The sequence below is a fragment of the Cetorhinus maximus genome, chromosome 10, assembly GCF_964194155.1.
Source record: "Cetorhinus maximus chromosome 10, sCetMax3.hap1.1, whole genome shotgun sequence".
Lineage (NCBI taxonomy): Eukaryota > Metazoa > Chordata > Chondrichthyes > Lamniformes > Cetorhinidae > Cetorhinus > Cetorhinus maximus.
In genome coordinates, this window is record NC_135888.1 from 47,992,385 (window position 1) to 48,011,099 (window position 18,715).

Below are 18,715 nucleotides of genomic sequence, written 5' to 3' on the forward strand. Positions count from 1 at the left end.
GTGTTGATAGAAGAATGTGTTGATGGAGGGTTGTGTTGATGGAAGACTGTGTTGATAGAGGCATGTGTTGATGGAAGGATGTGTTGATAGAGGAGTGTGTTTAAAGTGGGATGTGTTGATTGAAGGATGTGTTGATAGAAGGGTGGGTTGATGCAAGGATGTGTTGTCAGAAGGATGTGTTGATGGAAGGATGTGTTGATGGAGGGATGTGTTGAGGGAATGATGTGTTGATGGAAGGATGTGTTGTTCAAAGGATGTGTTGATGGAAGGATGTGTTGATGGAAAGATGTGTTGATGGAAGGATTTGTTGATGGAGGGATGTTTTGATGGAAGAATGGATTGATGGAAGGATGTGTTGATGAAAGGATGTGTTGATGGAATGATGTGCTCATAGATGGATGTGTTGATGGAAGGATGGATTGATGGAAGCATTTGTTGATCGAGGGATGTGTTGATCAAAGAATGGATTGGTGGAAGTATGTGTTGATCGAAGAATGTGTTGATGGAAGAATGTGTTGTTGGAAGGATTTGTTAATGGAAGGATGTGTTGATGGAAGGAGGTGTTGATAGAGGAATGTGTTTAAAGTGGGATGTGTGGATTGAAGGATGTGTTGATAGAAGGGTGGGTTGATGCAAGGGTGTGTTGTTAGAAGGATGTTTTGATGGAAGGATGTGTTGATGGAGGGATGTGTTGAGGGAAGAATGGATTGATGGAAGGATGTGTTGATGGAAGTATGTGTTGTTAGAGGGATGAGTTCATGGTAGGATGTGTTGATAGAAGGATGTGTTGGTTGAAGGAAGGATTGATGGAAGGATGTGTTGATGAAAGTTTATGTTGGTAGAGGGATGTGATGTTGGAAGGATGTTTTTATGGAAGGATGTGTTGTGAGAAGGATGTGTTGATCGAAGGATGTGTGGATGAAAATAAGTGTTGATGGAAGGATGTGTTGATGGATTGATGTCTTAATGGATGGATGTGTTTTTGAAAGGATATGTTGAGGGAAGGCTGTGTTGATGGAAGGATGTGTTGATAGGAGGATGTGTTGATGGAAGGAAGGATTGTTGGAAGGGTGTTTTGATGGAAGTTGTGTTGATAGAAGGATGTGTTTATGGAAAGATATGTTGTTGGAAGGATGTGTTGATGGAACGTTGTTTTGATGGAGGAATGGTTTGATGAAAGGATGTGTGGATGGAAGGATGTGTTGATGGAAGGAGGAGTTGATGGAAGGATGTGTTGATGGAAGCATGTGTTGATGGAAGGATGTGTTGATGGAGGGATGTGTTGACAGAAGGATGTGTAGACGGAAGGATGTGTTTATGGAAATATGTCTGATGGAAGGATGTGTTGATGGAAGGATGTGTTTATGGACAGATCTCTTGATGGAAGGATGTTTTGATGGAAGCATGTATTGAGGGAAGGATGTGCTGATAGAGGGATATCTTGATGGAAGTATGTGTTGATGGAAGGCTGTATTGATAGAGGGATGTGTTGATGGTCGGATGTGTTGATGGAAGGATGTTTTGTTTGAGGGATGTGTTGAAGGAAGGATGTGTCGATAGAGGAATGTGTTGATGGAAAGATTGATTGATGGAAGGATCGATTGTTGGAAAGACAGATTGATGGGAGGATGTGTTGATGAAGGAATGTGTTGATGGAAGGATGTGTTGATGGAAGGATGTGTTGATAGACGTATGTGTTCATGGGAGGATATGTTAATGGATGGATATTTTGATGGAAGGATGTGTTGTTGGAGGTACGTGTTCATGGAAGGATGTATTGATGAAGGGATGCATTGATAGAGGGATGTGTCAATGGAAGAATGTGTTGATCGAATGATGTGTTGATAGAGGGATGTGTTGATGGAAGGATGGGTTGATGGAAGGATGTGTTGATGGAGGGATGTGTTGATCAAAGAATGGATTGATGGAAGTATGTGTTGATCGAAGAATGTGTTGATGGATGGATGTGTTGATGGAAGGATTTGTTGATGGAATGAGGTGTTGATAGAGGGATGTGTGGATGGATGGATGGATTGATGGATGGATCGATTGATGGAAAGATGGATTGATGGATGGATTTGTTTATGGAAGGATGCGTTAATGGGTGAATGTGTTGTTCGAAAGATGTGTTGAATGAACAATGTTTTGATGGAAGAATGTGTTGTTGGAGGGATGTGTTCATCAAAGTATGTGTTGATAGAGAGATGTGTTGATAGAGGGATGTGTTGATGGAAGGATGTTTTGATCGAATGATGTTTTGAAAGAGGGATGTGATGATAGAGGGATGTGTTGATCAAAGAATGGATTGATAGAAGTATGTGTTGATGGAAGGGTTTGTTGATGGAAGGATGTGTTGTTAGAGGGATGTGTTGAGGGAAGGATGTGTTGATGGAAGGATGTTTTGATGGAAGGAGGTGTTGATAGAGGGATGTGTTGATTAGAGCATGTGTTGTTGGACAGATATGTTGATGGAAGGATATGTTGATGGAGGGATGTGTTGTTGGAGGGATGCGTTGATAGAGGGATGTGTTTCTGGAAGGATATGTTGAGAGAAGGATGTCTTGATAGGAGGATATGTTGATAGATGGATGTGTTGATGGAAGAATGTATTGATGGGAGGATGTGATGATGGAAGAATGGAATGATGGAAGGATGTGTTGATAGATGGATGTGTTGATTAGAGCATGTGTTGTTGGACGGATATGTTGATGGAAGGATATGTTGATGGAGGGATGTGTTGTTGGAGGGATGCGTTGATAGAGGGATGTGTTTTTGGAAGGAAATGTTGAGGGAAGGATGTCTTGATGGGAGGATGTGTTGATAGAGGGATGTGTTGATGGAAGAATGTATTGATGGGAGGATGTGATGATGGAAGAATGGAATGATGGAAGGATGTGTTGATGGAAGGATGTGTTGATGGAGGGATATGTTGATAGTAGGATGTTATGATAAAAGGATGTGTTGATGGAAGGATCGATTGATGGAAGAATGGATTGATGGAAGGATGTGTTGATGTAAGGATGTCTTGATCGAGGGATGTGTTGATAGAGGGATGTGTTGATGGAAGGATGGATTGATGGAAGGATGTACTGATGGAAGTATGTGTTGATCGAAGGATGTGTTAATGAATAGATGTGTTGATGGAAGGATGTGTCCATAGAGGAATGTGTTGATGGAAGGATGTGTGGATGGAGGGATGTGTTGAGGGAAGGATGTGTTGATGGAAGGATGTGTTGATGGAAAGATGTGTTGATGGAAGGATTTGTTGATGGAAGGATGTTTTGATGGAAGAATGGATTGATGGAAGGATGTGTTGATGAAAGGATGTGTTGATGGAATGATGTGCTGATAGATGGATGTGTTGATGGAAGGATGGATTGATGGAAGCATTTGTTGATCGAGGGATGTGTTGATCAAAGAATGGATTGGTGGAAGTATGTATTGATCGAAGAATTTGTTGATGGAAGAATGTGTTGTTGGAAGGATTTGTTAATGGAAGGATGTGTTGATGGAAGGAGGTGTTGATAGAGGGATGTGTTGATGGAAGGATGTGTTGATAGAGGAATGTGTTTAAAGTGGGATGTGTGGATTGAAGGATGTGTTGATAGAAGGGTGGGTTGATGCAAGGGTGTGTTGTTAGAAGGATGTTTTGATGGAAGGATGTGTTGATGGAAGGAGGTGTTGATAGAGGGATGTGTTGATGGAAGGATGTGTTGATAGAGGAATGTGTTTAAAGTGGGATGTGTGGATTGAAGGATGTGTTGATAGAAGGGTGGGTTGATGCAAGGGTGTGTTGTTAGAAGGATGTTTTGATGGAAGGATGTGTTGATGGAGGGATGTGTTGAGGGAAGGATGTGTTGATGGAAGGATGTGTTGTTCAAAGGATGTGTTGATGGAACGATGTGTTGATGGAACGATGTGTTGATGGAAAGATGTGTTGATGGAAGGATTTGTTGATGGAGGGATGTTTTGATGTTAGAATGTGTTCATAGAGGGATGTGTTGATAGAGGGATGTGTTGATGGAAGGCTGTATTGGTGGAGGGATCTTTCGATAGAAGAATGATTTGATGGAAGGATGTGTTGATGGAAGGATGTGTTGATGGAAGGAAGTGTTGATAGATGGATGTGTTGATGGAAGAATGGATTGATGGAATGATGTGTTGATAGATGGATGTGTTGATGGAAGGATGGATTGATGGAAGCATTTGTTGATCGAGGGATGTGTTGATCAAAGAATGGATTGATGGAAGTATGTGTTGATCGAAGAATGTGTTGATGGATGGATGTGTTGATGGAAGGATTTGTTAATGGAAGGATGTGTTGATGGAAGAAGGTGTTGATAGAGGGATGTGTTGATGGAAGGATGTGTTGATAGTGGGATGTGTTGATGGTAGGATGGATTGATAGAGAAATGTGTTGATGGAAGGATGGATTGATGGAAGGATGTTTTGATGGAAGAATGTTTTGATAGAGGGATGTTTTGATGGAAGGCTAGATTTATGGAAGGATCAATTGATGGAAGAATGGATTGATCATAGGATGTGTTGATGGAAGGATGTTTTGATCGATGGATTTGTTGATGGAAGGATGTGTTGATAGAACGACATGTTGATAGAGTAATGTGAAGATAGAGGGATATCTGGATCGCGGGATGTGTTGATAGAAGAATGTGTTGATGGAGGGTTGTGTTGATGGAAGACTGTGTTGATAGAGGCATGTGTTGATGGAAGGATGTGTTGATAGAGGAATGTGTTTAAAGTGGGATGTGTTGATTGAAGGATGTGTTGATAGAAGGGTGTGTTTATGCAAGGGTGTGTTGTTAGAAGGATGTTTTGATGGGAGGATGTGTTGATGGAAGGATGTGTTGTTCAAAGGATGTGTTGATGGAAGGATGTGTTGATGGAAATATGTGTTGATGGAAGGATTTGTTGATGGAGGGATGTTTTGATGGAAGAATGGATTGATGGAAGGATGTGTTGATGAAAGGATGTGTTGATGGAATGATGTGCTGATAGATGGATGTGTTGATGAAAGGATGGATTGATGGAAGCATTTGATGATCGAGGGATGTGTTGATGGAAGGATGTGTTGATAGAGGAATGTGTTTAAAGTGGGATGTGTGGATTGAAGGATGTGTTGATAGAAGGGTGTGTTTATGCTAGGGTGTGTTGTTAGAAGGATGTTTTGATGGAAGGATGTGTTGATGGAGGGATGTGTTGATGGAAGGATGTGTTGATGGAAGGATGTGTATTTCAAAGGATGTGTTGATGGAAGGATGTGTTGATGGAAAGATGTGTTGATGGAAGGATTTGTTGATGGAGGGATGTTTTGATGTTAGGATGTGTTCATAGAGGGATGTGTTGACGGAAGGCTGTATTGGTGGAGGGATGTGTTGATAGAAGAATGATTTGATGGAAGGATGTGTTGATGGAAGGATGTGCTGATGGAAGGAAGTGTTGATAGATGGATGTGTTGATGGAAGAATGGATTGATGGAAGGGTGTATTGATGGAAGGATGTGTTGATGGAATGATGTGTTGATCGAAGAATGTGTTGATGGAAGGATGTGTTGATGGAAGGAGGTGTTGATAGAGGGATGTGTTGATGGAAGGATGTGTTGATAGTGGGATGTGTTGATGGTAGGATGGATTGATGGAAGGATCAATTGATGGAAGGATGTGTTGATGGAAAGATATTTTGATGGAGGGATATGTTGATGGAAGGATGTGTTGATCGAAGGACTTATTGATGAATGAATAGATTGATGGAAGAATGTTTAGATGGAAGAATGTGTTGATGGAAGGATATGTTGATAGATGGATGTGTTGATTGGAGTATGTGTTGTTGGATGGATATGTTGATGGAAGGATGTCTTGATGGAAGAATATATTGATCGAGGGATGTGTTGATGGAAGGATGGATTGATGGAAGGATGTTTTGATGGAAGAATGTTTTGATAGAGGGATGTGTTGATGGAAGGATAGTTTTATGGAAGGATCGATTGATGGAAGAATGGATTGATCGTAGGATGTGTTGATGGAAGGATGTTTTGATTGATGGATTTGTTGATGGAAGGATGTGTTGATAGAACGACGTGTTGATAGAGGAATGTGATGATAGAGGGATATGTTGATCGAGGGATGTGTTGATAGAAGAATGTGTTGATGGAAGGTTGTGTTGATGGAAGACTGTGTTGATAGAGGCATGTGTTGATAGAAGGATGTGTTGATAGAGGAATGTTTTTAAAGTGGGATGTGTTGATTGAAGGATGTGTTGATAGAAAGGTGGGTTGATGGAACGGTGTGTTGTTAGAAGGATGTTTTGATGGAAGGATGTGTTGATGGAGGGATGTGTTAGATGATGAGGGATGAGAGAAAGCTTGTGTGAAGAATATACACCAGCATGGCTCTGCCAAGCTGAATGGCCTGTTTCTGAGCTCTAAATATTTTGTAATACCTTCCTTGTGTGAGTGGGGATTCCTGGGAGTTTGCCTCCAGCTTGTCCCTTTAGCCTTGACTGTTTGCTGCTTCCTCCAGCTCCTCCTCTTCCTCCTCCTGGAAGGATCCCTGATAAAGGAACTTCTGCAAGGCCAGACTTTCAATGATTCAGAACCAGCAGCAACAACTGTAAGCAGGGTCATATCATTGAAAATGATGCACAACCTGCTGCTTAAACGTTACCTCCAAAAACTCTTTAAACGTCTACCTAAAAGTGGCTAATCATCCCTCGCGATAGTATTTGAAGCTGGTGTCTCAGTGCTTGCCCCATCCACGGTTGGCGGTTGAGAGTAGAAGGTGTCATTAGTCAGGCTACATCCATGTTCATTCCACCTGTTGACTTCCTTCTGCGCTGTTGGGAGGGGAAGGATTTGGCCAGCACAGCTCCTCAGTTTTGCCTCGGCAGCTCTGTTTGTTGTTGCTCCTGTTGATCTTGCTTTTCTTCCTCCACTGATGTGCTGGAGTTAAATTACTGTAAGGAATGCCTTGATAAAATTAGCTGCATTGTCAGGGACCCCTGATGATTTCTGAACATTCTACAAGCCACTTGGGGCTATTTAAAATGGTTTACATAGCAAAAATCCAAAATGCAGGACAAGAAAAATATCTGAAAAATCTTCCAAGTATTTTAGCTGAGAGCAGCTGATGACTCTTTTTAAATAGTGCTGAAACTAGCCTACTCCGGACTTGTACCACCCACACTCTGTGGAAGAATCCAGAACTAGTGATATCAACACAGGCAGTGATGAATATGATGTAAAATATTCTGATTACAACATCCAGGTCTGATTTGCATTTATTTATAAAGCTCCATCTATTTCAGGAAGGAGATCTGGTCACCTGAATTGAGGTCCATTTGAAATCAGAATAACCAGATTTGTTGAGAAGTTGGTGCTTTTGTTTCCCATGAAAGTCTGTTCCCCACCACCCTGTGTCTTGGCACCAACCAAGGGATAACAACTTGGTCAGTTCACAAATGAACTCCAGCCAATCGATGAGGAGCAAAAGGATCCTCACTCCAAAGTGAGTCAGGAGAAATGGTGAGAAAATTGGAACAAAAACATGATCTTTAGTGTGCCCAGCATTGGTTGAGTTTGTCAGCTCCAATCGATGGTCTCAATTATCCACAACTGTCCCGCTGAGAGAATTGATATTAAATTCCAAAGGCCCCTTCCGTAATTTGAGTGCCCACTCATTTTCAGAGTGTTTATAAACCATGCAGCAATGCAGCATTATTCCTTGTTGTGTTTTGACATTGGAGAAACCAAATGTACCCATCAACACTCCGGTGCCCAGAAGCAATGGGTACACAACGGTAGATCAGAGACTGATAAGTTCCTCATCAAACCTTAATGTGTTCCTCTTCATCCTTCTTAGTGAAGATGATGCTGTAACAATGTACAAGACTGCAACATTCCTGAATATGACGGGGCCTGGCTATGTTTGGCTTGTCGGAGAGAGAGAGATATCTGGCAGGGCCATGCAACATGTTCCAGAAGGTACGGTGTCAAACTCCTGAACAGCATTTCAAAAAATCTATGAGGCAGTTCTGAACTCTGGGTTCTTTAGTGTTTCCTCATCTTCCTCAACAGCTTAATAATGCGACATCCAAACATTGTCATTGGATTTCTGACCCACAAAGCTCTTTGACTGTCCAACCTACCCCTAACTGTAACAGTCAGATATATCCCTCACACCTCACTGTAACACTCTGATATACCCCACACCCCTCACTGTAACACTCTGATATACCCCACACCCCTCATTGTCACACTCTGATATATCCCTCACCCCTAACTGTAACACGCTGATATATCCCAAACCCCAACTCTAACAGTCAGATATATCCCTCACACCTCACTGTAACACTCTAATATACCCCACACACCTCACTGTAACACTCTGATATATCCCACACCCCTCACTGTAACACACTGATATACAAACACCCCTCACTGTAACACTCTGATGTACCCACACCCCTCACTGTAACACTCTGATGTACCCACATCTCTCACTGTAACACTCTGATATATCCCACACCCATCACTGTAACACACTGATATACAAACACTCCTCACTGTAACACTCTGAAATATCCCACACCCCTCACTGTAACAGACAGATATATCCCTCACCTTTAACTGTAACACTCTGATATATCCCACACCCCTAACTGTAACAGTCAGATATATCCCTCACACCTCACTGTAACACTCTGATATATCCCACATCCCTCATGTAACACTCTAATATACCCCACACCCCTCACTGTAACACTCTGATATATCCCACACCCCTCACTGTAACACACTGATATACCCACACCCCTCACTATAACACTCTGATGTACCCACATCCCTCACTGTAACCCTCTGATGTACCCACATCTCTCACTGTAACACTCTGATATATCCCACACCCCTCACTGTAACATACTGATATATCCCCCACCCCTTTCTGTAAAACTCTGATATATCCCACACTTCTAACTGTAACATTCTGATATGCTCCACACCCCTCACTGTAACATTCTGCTATATCCCACACCCCTCACTGTAACACTCTGATGTACCTAAATCTCTCATGGTAACACTCTGATATATCCCACACCCCTCACTGTAACACACTGATATACCCACACCCCTCACTGTAACACTGATGTACCCTCACCCCTCACTGTAACACTGATGTACCCAAACCCCTCACTGTAACACTCTAATATATCCCACACCCCTCACTGTAACACTCTAATATACCCCACATCCTTCACTGTAACAATCTAATATATCCCACACCCCTCACTGTAACACTCAGATATACTACATGCCCTCATTGTAACACTCTGATATATCCCACACCCCTCACTGTAACACTCTAATATATCCCACACCCCTCACTGTAACACTCTGATATATCCCACACCCCTCACTGTAACACTCTAATATATCCCACACCCCTCACTGTAACACTCTGATATATCCCACATCCCTCACTGTAACACTCTTATTTATCCCACACCCCTCACTGTAACACTCTAATATATCCCACACCCCTCACTGTAATGCTCTGATATACCCCACACCCTCATTGTAACACTCTGATATACCCCACACCCCTCACTGTAACTCCCTGCTATACCTCACATCCCTCACTGTAACACTCTAATATATCCCACACCCCTCACTGTAACACTCTGATATACCCTACACCCTTATTGTGTCTTTCTGATTTCACATCTGCTGGTTTGGTTTCCTGTGCAGGTGTAATTGGTTTGCAACTGATCGATGGTAAAAATGAAACTGCTCACATTAATGATGCTGTGGGTATCGTGGCACAATCCATTCATGAACTCTTTGAGAAGGAAAACATTACTGACCCACCCAAAGGTTGTGTGGGGAACACCAACATCTGGAAAACTGGGCCACTCTTTAAAAGGTAACAAGTTTAGTGCAGGCTTTCAGTCACTGTACTCATGATGCTGTGTACCTTCACCTTCAAATAATCAGTTGATGGCTCTGCCTAGAATGCTAGACCTGTCCATTTTAGATCCTATATATCCACTGGGTTTCTTTGTGAATTTAAAATATGTTGTTAGACGAACAAAAATCTGTTAAAACATGTGTGGGTCCAGTCATATAAACATTTGGCACATACAGGGTAATGTGGGACTGAATACAATAACGTCCACACAGTGATGTAAGAAGGCACATGACCCAGACCTTGTCTAGTGGCTGATTTTAAGTTTCCAACTCACTGGGAGTATTTGCGGTGTAAACACCGTTCGTTTGCCTGTGGCTTTTTAACCCAGCCACTGAACTAGCAAAACATTCCCGGGATTCTTGGCCAATTAGCTAAATAGGGTGTGATGATAACCTGCATGGGTCAGTTTCAACTCCAGTGTTTAAAGGGACAGTGTGTGTGCAGTCAGTGCGTTTGATGAATGCTACTGGGTATTCTACTCTGTGGACACAAATTCAATAGCAGCTTTCAAAAGGGAATTGGATAAATGCTTGAACGGAAACATTTGCAGGAACAAAGGGAAAAGTCCAGGAGATTGGAATTAACTGGATTTCTCTTCAAAAGAACCTGTACAGACTCATTGGGTTGAATGGCCTTCTCTGTTTTACTGTTCTATAATTCTGTGCTGTGTCATTTCCTGATGGTATGATGAGGTGCAAATATAAATGGAAGTTGATTTCTTCTTTTCATCTTCTTTCTTTCTGTTCTTTAGTTAACCTCTCCTCTTTCAGATGTTGATGGGCCCACAGTGTTTTCTGTTTTATTTCAGATTTTAGGTTTTTATTTACCTCTGTTGTTTTGATACTGTCTCTCTTATTCAGAGACAGCCAGTCAGTGTTCATTAACTGTCAATGTTATTGGCTTTTTATATTTTTCATTTAAATCTGATGGTATATCATTAATGATCTTGTAACACTTAGCTTACTGGACAGAATAAATTTTCTATGTTACTTTGATGTTCCTGCAATTAATATTCCGTATGACAGCCATATTGCATTGTCATCCTGAGCCAAGAGATTGTGAAGATGGACAGGCTTCTCGCAGCTTGCCAGTTCTGCTCTGCACCCAGTCATTCTGTAGGATTTGCGCGTTGTTCCAAGTGACTGCCCTGTTAACATCCTGCAGCCTTTGGTGTTCCTGACCTTCATTTGGTCCAGAATTTTCCGCTCGTTGGGCGGGCGCATGCCCTACCAGAATGAGTGTAAAATGACATGCAATAACGTCGGGCGAGCATCCGGACGTCATCACGCACACATGCAACATTTCGGTCAGCGGGCACACACAGGAGTCGGCAGCGCACCCACCAACAATTAAGAGGCCTATTAAGGCCATTAAAGTTATAATTGAATTAAATTTTTCACTGCCCGTCCAACCTTACGCTTGGTGGACAGACAAAAAGGCCAAGCAGCCTTTGGATTTTTAGGAAAGGTCATCCACAGGCGGGATGAGGTTCCCAATAGCTATTAAAAATTAAATTAAAATTTTAACATTTTGTTAATAGCATGTCCTTGTGACAGAGTCACATAAGCAAGGACATGTTTTTTAAGGTTTTAAAAATTCTTTATTTTTAATTTTTTTTAATCCTCATCTCCCTATAGTAGCTCTGTGCCTCAGGGAGCTTTTCCAGCGCACACCCACACGTGTGCTCGAACTTGCGCGCTCACCCTCCTCCCCCACCCCCCACACAGGCAGCGCTGCAGCGCACATTTCATGCTGGGTGGGCTTTAATTGGCCAGAGAGCGTGAAATCGCGGTCCGGCCCCAATCGTGGGCTGCAGTTGGCTTCCCAACCGCTCCCGCCTGCCCCCACTGAGCCTGCCTGACAAGCGCAATATTCTGGCCTTGGTGTCATTCTCTACTACACAGGTTGAAATAAGATTTACTGAATTTCCTAGGCTTTCCCAAGCTCCTGCCCTAATCCCAGAATAAGATGCATCTAAGCATTTCCCTGGCTTTCATCGAGGTTCCATAAAAATTCCAATGGGATATCAAGTGAACCTCTACAGAAATGACTGGCAATAATACCTTTACCTGACACAAATACTGAGCATTTAGAATGTACATTTTTATTTCTTCCAGTGGTCGTTTTTCATATGGAGGTGATCAAAGCTGAGCCCAGCCTAATCTTCACCCAATACTCAGCCAGGTACATGTTCCAGCAGGGGTACTGGATGATGATTTGGACCTTAGCTTATGTTGTCCTCTTCCTAGCCAGAGATGCCAAGAGTGGTTGGAGCACTGTAAGCACAGCCTCAGCTGAGATCAGGAGCAGTATAGATTTCACAGAGGTTAGCATAGGCTTCAGTCTCAGTAAACAGCCCGCAGGTCAGCACCTACACTCTAACATTTAGCCACTCTTATTTTCATGAGATCAGGAACTGTAAGATCGCATGAATTCCAGTTATGTCCACTGTACAATTACTGAGGTGTTGTGTGTTCATTACCTGCAGGGTTCTGCTGTCCACTAAATATCGTGAAGGGTTCACTGGACAAGTGGAATTTAATGATGAAGGAGATCGGAAGTTTTCTAACTACAGCATTGTCAATGTGCAAAAAGGGAAACTTGTGCAAATTGGAGTGTACAACGGGACAGATGTACGTATGAAAACCAGAGGATTAACGTTAGCATTGACCTGGGATTAAGTCTCAACCTTGACCCTAACACTGACCCTGATGTTCTGAATCAAGCAATCCAAAGCGTGACATTTGCAGACATAGGGGAAAACCAGCACAATGTTCAATTTTTCCTCTGTGAAGCAGCATGGGACATGAAAGGTGTTATATAAATGCAGAATGGTGTTATATAAAGATAAGTTACCAAGACCACCTACTTCCAACTCCATAACATCAGCCATCTCCACCCCTGCCTCAACTAATCTGCTTTTGAAACTTTCATCTATGCCTCTGATATCCCTGGACTTCATTATCCCAAAGCTCTCCTGGCTGCTATCCCAGCTTCCACTGTCTGTAAACTGGAGTTCACCCAAAACTCCACTGTCCATATCCTTTCTCACAGTGAGTTCTGCTCACCAACACCCCTGTGGTCACTGATCTATGTTGGCTCCCGTTCTGGCAATGTCATGATTTAAAAATTTCCACCCTTGTTTTCAAATCCTTCCATGCTTTATCTCTCTCTATTGCTTTAAGCTCTTCCAGCCCTACAAAGCTTTGAGATTTCTGTGCACCTCCAATATTGGCCACTTGTGCATCCCTGATTTTAATCATTCCATCATTGGCGGTTGTGCCTTCAGCTGTCTGAGCTACAAACTCTGGAAGTACCCCTCTAAACCTCTCCATCTCTTTAAGCAGTCCACTTGATCGGAACCCTATCCACCAATTTAAACATTCCCTCTGTGTGCGTGCTATATACAAAGTGCACTGCAGCAGCTCGCTAAGCCTCCTTCAACAGCACCTTCCAAACCGACAAAGGACAAAGAGCAGCAGACACATGGGAACACCACCACCTGGAGGTTCCCCTCCAAGCCACTCACCATCCTGACTTGGAAATATATCGCCGTTCCTTCACTGTTGCTGGGTCAAAATCCTGGAACTCCCTTCCTAACAGCACTGTGGGTGTACCTACACCGCATGGACTGCAGCAATTCAAGAAGGCAGCTCACCACCACCTTCTCAAGGGCATTTAGGGATCGGCATTAAATGCTGGCTCAGCCAGCAAAGCCCACATCCCATAAAAGAATAAAAAATCTCTTGCTCCTCCTTTAAGACGCTCCTTAAACCCGACCTCTTTGACCAAGTTTTTGGTCATCTGACCTGATATCTCCTTATATGGTCCAGTGTAAACAAATTTGGTTCAATAATCACTCCTGTGAAGGGCCTTGGGACATTTTACTGCATTAAAGGTGCTATATAAATACTAGTTATTGCTGTTTCTGTTGTATAGTGGTGAAGTGATTAAGCCATGTTTTAATTATTTCAAACTCTGGAAGCCGACTTCACCAGCTCCCACTAGTACACAAGATGCTGGTCAGCTCACTCTTGGCATATTTTAGTAGCAGTCTCACCTCAAAATCAGGAGGTTATGGGTACAAGCCTCACTCCAAAGAATTGAGCACAAAATCTAGGCCAACGCATTGCTGCTGCTGCACAGTCAGTGGTGCCATCTTTCAGATCAAGCTGTTAAACTGAGGCTCATGCAGATGTAAAAGTTTTCATGGTATCATTTGAAGAAAGACAGGGGAATTCTGGCCATTAATTACGCCTCAACCAGCAGCTCCACACAAGTAGATTAACTGATTATCACATTGCTGTTTGTGGGAGCTTGCTGTGCACAAATTGGTTGCTATTTTTCCTTCATTACAACAATGATGATACTTCAAAAAGCACTTTGGGCGTACCATAATCCCTGTGCATGTTTTCAGATCTTATCCAAGTTCTCCCTCATTCATTCCTTCACCACAGTAAATGAAAGAAGGAATACCTACCCACTCTGAGTCCCAAGCTTCTCACCCTGGACAAGGTGAACTTCGCAGGTAAAGCTGAATGCAGGAGTGCTCGCAAGCTTGTATGGTGTTACATAAATAGGTGTTTTTTTCTTTTTTCTTGATTAAGTACTTCATCCTGCTGCAGTAGTGTCGCAACATTAAAAATACAGCTCTTATCGGCCAGCGAGAATCAATTGTGTTCTATGATTGCATGATAAGAATTTAAAATAACTCAGCCTTTCTAAGCTCACTGGTCCACCACAGTGAGCCTAATTGCACCAGGGTGATGCAAACTTTCTCAGTGTCTATGGAACACGGGGTTGTTTGTGTGATAATAAGGTATCCAGTCCCACACATTGAGTTTATTTCTCCCCACAAGACCTGGATTATTCTAACGCTGTTTCACGTTCACTTCTTTTAACCAAAGGAAAGTCAAATATTTTGGTACTTGCCAAATCAAAAAGAGTTTAAATGGAGCACATCCATTATGTTAGCCAATTGCAGCCTCACCTCGGGCCCCAAGATTGTAAAATACCACGCACAGATAAATAAATAGAACAATTGGAAAAGCGATTTTCAGAGCATTGCGTATGTGATTATCTACAGTTTATTACCTGTAGCAAGTACAAGTTAAAGGGCAATGTTGGCACCTTTGACAAGAAAAAGATTGCTTCTCCAGCTCCCTGTAATGTGCCAATAATAATGATTTGCATACTGCCTGTAATGCATATATGGGAGAATGGGAGAATGAGAATGTGAGGCATGTTCATTCTGTTCAGTCCTGATATTGACAGAAAACATTCACTCAATGACATTACATTACCCTGGATATAGACCGAGATTAGAAATCAATGTTATAGGTTTGTAGAATATACTCCTGTCTGACTCAATTGCGCCATGTGGATAAACTCCTTTAAGGAAGGAATCATCTTAACGTTCAATAAGGAATAGGGTTGAATATGAGTTGGACACACATGGATATCAATGATCAAATACTCTTTGCCTATTGAAAGACTTTCTGAAATCCAATTAATCATGTAGAATGCTGTAAACTGCGATATAATACCAAAGTCCCAGGATATAATCCACTTTTGGGATTTAGAGAAATGTGACAGTTCTGTATTCTCACAGGTTTTCCCTATTAATTATTCATTCCTTGTCAAAGTAAGTAAAACGTGTTGAGACAATAATAGAGCAGATGGTATTTTATTGAAAACTTTGTGTTTAATCGTTCTCCATCACTCTGTGTCTTATCTTCCATTTCGAGGATGCTTTTTTTTGACACTGTGTTTGATCAATTTCACAGGTTCTGCTGAATGACAAGAAAATAATCTGGCCAGGTGGAGAATTAAACACACCCAAAGGCTTTCAGATGTCAACGAGATTGAAGGTACAAACCTAGGCAAAATGATTCTAGTAACAAGAGACAGCTGTGAAGCTAAAACATTGCGTTCTCTGCAGGAATCCTGAGCTCGATCGCAACTGATGTCAAAAGCACTCAACTTCAATGGCTGAGTCCTTAGATAAACGATTCATGCTCAGTTTCACAATACAGAAACTTAACCTGTTAGCTGCTCATGCAGTAAGTGTGTCAACTATGAAAGCTCATGGGTTAGTCTCTCTGTCAATGTCAATGAAGGAGGAGGAGGGGCGAATGACCAGGCCTGCAGCATGAAGATAAGTGAATACCACCGCCATAGTGAATCACCACAGATGGAGTAAAGGAATTACATTTCCAGTTTAATGTTGAGATCTAGCACAGGAAAAGTGGTTCTGTTCTTTTTTGTATTTTCAGATTAACAAAGGTTGCAATAACTGTAGCACACTGTTTACATTGAAACATTGAAACAGTTCAGTTACCTATTTAATGTACAATTAATTAGTCCAGTGCTTTCTAAGCTGCAGGCTGGTACAAAGAATATTCATCTATTGCCAACAAATAGGACATAGGTATATACATTATATATGTATATATATATATATATATATATACATTTACATACACACACACATAGATGGTATGGTCAAGTCAGGCTGAGCATAATGCCAAGAGTTCCCTACTTTCCTCTGACCCTCAGTCTAACAGGAGTGGTCATTGAGGCTGAAGACAAGGAAATAATTTCACATAAAACATTCTAACAGCTATCAATCTGTGCATGTTTATATATGATCCAAGACCCTGGGAATAAACATGGTGAATTGTGTGGAGATCAGTGTGCAGTACTGAGACTTGTGGAGATCAGTGTGCAGTACTGAGACCTGCAATGAAAGCAAGAAAAGGAGTTTAAAGCTTCATGTTGAACAGCATTTATAGCTGTTCAAATGCTGGGTTATTTAATTTCAGCACTCAGAGCCTGAACGTACACAAACTATCAGTCTCCTGCCCTCCTGACTTTTAAGATCTTGTTCTACTGTATCATGTCCGAATTATTACACACTAATACCTCATTATAATTGAGAATGTTTTCCTTATGTTCAATGTAAGCTGTTTATAAACTGTTCACAAGCACACACTGTTAGAAAATATTTATTCTGACATTTTAGTTAGAAAGGTGATTTGAACCTTTTCCTTTACCCAAAGATTGTCAGTATTTACCAGGAACCTTTTGTATATGTGAAGCCAACATTACCAGATGGAACATGTGAAGAAGAGCTTACGATTAGCGGTGACCCCATTAAAAAGGTGATCTGTACAGGACCCAATGCAACTGTGCCAGGTAGGCCACACTATATCCCTATGCTGCTCACAAGAAACATAATCATCTTTTTCATCTATGACACTCATTTTAATATAGTCCCAGCACCACAAAATAACCCATCACATCACTCCAATATAACCCACCCCACCACCCCAATATAACCCATCCCACCACCACAATATAACCCATCCCACCACCCCAATATAACCCATCCCACCACCACAATATAACCCATCCCACCACCCCAATATAACCCATCCCACCACCCCAATATAACCCATCCCACCACCACAATATAACCCATCCCACCACCCCAATATAACCCATCCCACCACCCCAATGTAACCCATCCCACCACCACAATATAACCCATCCCACCACCACAATATAACCCATCCCACCACCACAATATAACCCATCCCACCACCACAATATAACCCATCCCACCACCACAATATAACCCATCCCACCACCACAATATAACCCATCCCACCACCACAATATAACCCATCCCACCACCACAATATAACCCATCCCACCACCACAATATAACCCATCCCACCACCACAATATAACCCATCACATCACCCCAATATAACCCATCACATCATCCCAATATAACCCATCTCATCACCCCAATATAACCAACCTCAGCACCCCAATATAACCCATCCCATCTCCCCAATATAACCCAACCCAGCACCCCAATATAACCCATCACATCACGCCAATATAACCCATCCCAATATAGCCCATCACATCCAATGCAAAGTAAGTTAAAGCTGTTTCTTGCTAACTTATCACATCTGTTACAATACAAACCCAGTACAATTGTGATTTGCAGTCATTGCAATACGACTCACTTTAGCAGATTGTGTGGGAGCTCAGGTCCTACTTCAGAAACCATGAGCCATTATGGTGGTGGGAGGAAGGATTCATTTCCTTACCTTTAAGACAGAATCTCATTGAGCAAGTGAATTAAACTGCTTCCTTTTAAAAAAAAATCTGAGCACAGCTCCAGCCTAAATGTTGTCCATGATCTTTAATCGGCTGCGTGACTGGAAGCAATAGAACTTTCCCATTCAAATAAGAAAGTCCTGGATCTCTTGAGATCTCACACGTGTCTTGAGCATCCTTCTCAATCATATTTGCACTAATTCTAGGAAATAGACTTCTTCAGTGTTGGGTGATTTTAATGAACCATTGAATGTTATTATAGTAACATTCCTTTCAGAAACTCTATTTTTAAGTGTACACTTTTTGACAATCATTTCCGATATTTTTTAAGCAATTGTACTGTGATGTATTTGAAGTCTGGAAGCTGTTTGTTATAACACACTGTTTCTGAAGTCATGCTAACTCCACTCCACGGTGTGTTTGGCAGGTCGTCCCATTGTCCCTCAGTGCTGCTATGGATTCTGTATCGATTTGCTCATCAAACTTGCGAGCACTCCTGCATTGAACTTTACCTACGAGGTTCACCTTGTCCAGGATGGGAAGTTTGGGACACAGGAGCGAGTAGGTATTCCTTCTTTCATTTAATGTGGACTGAAGAA

General features: G+C 41.9%; 1 protein-coding gene across 1 annotated transcript in view; it reads left to right on the top strand.

Moving 5' to 3' along the window:
- The first annotated feature begins 7,880 nt into the window (after positions 1-7,880).
- LOC144685665 (glutamate receptor ionotropic, NMDA 1-like) overlaps positions 7,881-18,715 on the top strand; it is an 83,105-nt gene continuing 72,270 nt past the window's right edge. The window contains exons 1-6 of the mRNA XM_078550431.1: positions 7,881-7,996; positions 9,761-9,935; positions 12,469-12,613; positions 15,767-15,850; positions 17,042-17,177; positions 18,544-18,677. Of these exons, the coding sequence (XP_078406557.1) occupies positions 7,894-7,996; positions 9,761-9,935; positions 12,469-12,613; positions 15,767-15,850; positions 17,042-17,177; positions 18,544-18,677 (777 nt within the window). The 5' untranslated portion in view covers positions 7,881-7,893. The remainder of the gene's footprint in view (positions 7,997-9,760; positions 9,936-12,468; positions 12,614-15,766; positions 15,851-17,041; positions 17,178-18,543; positions 18,678-18,715) is intronic.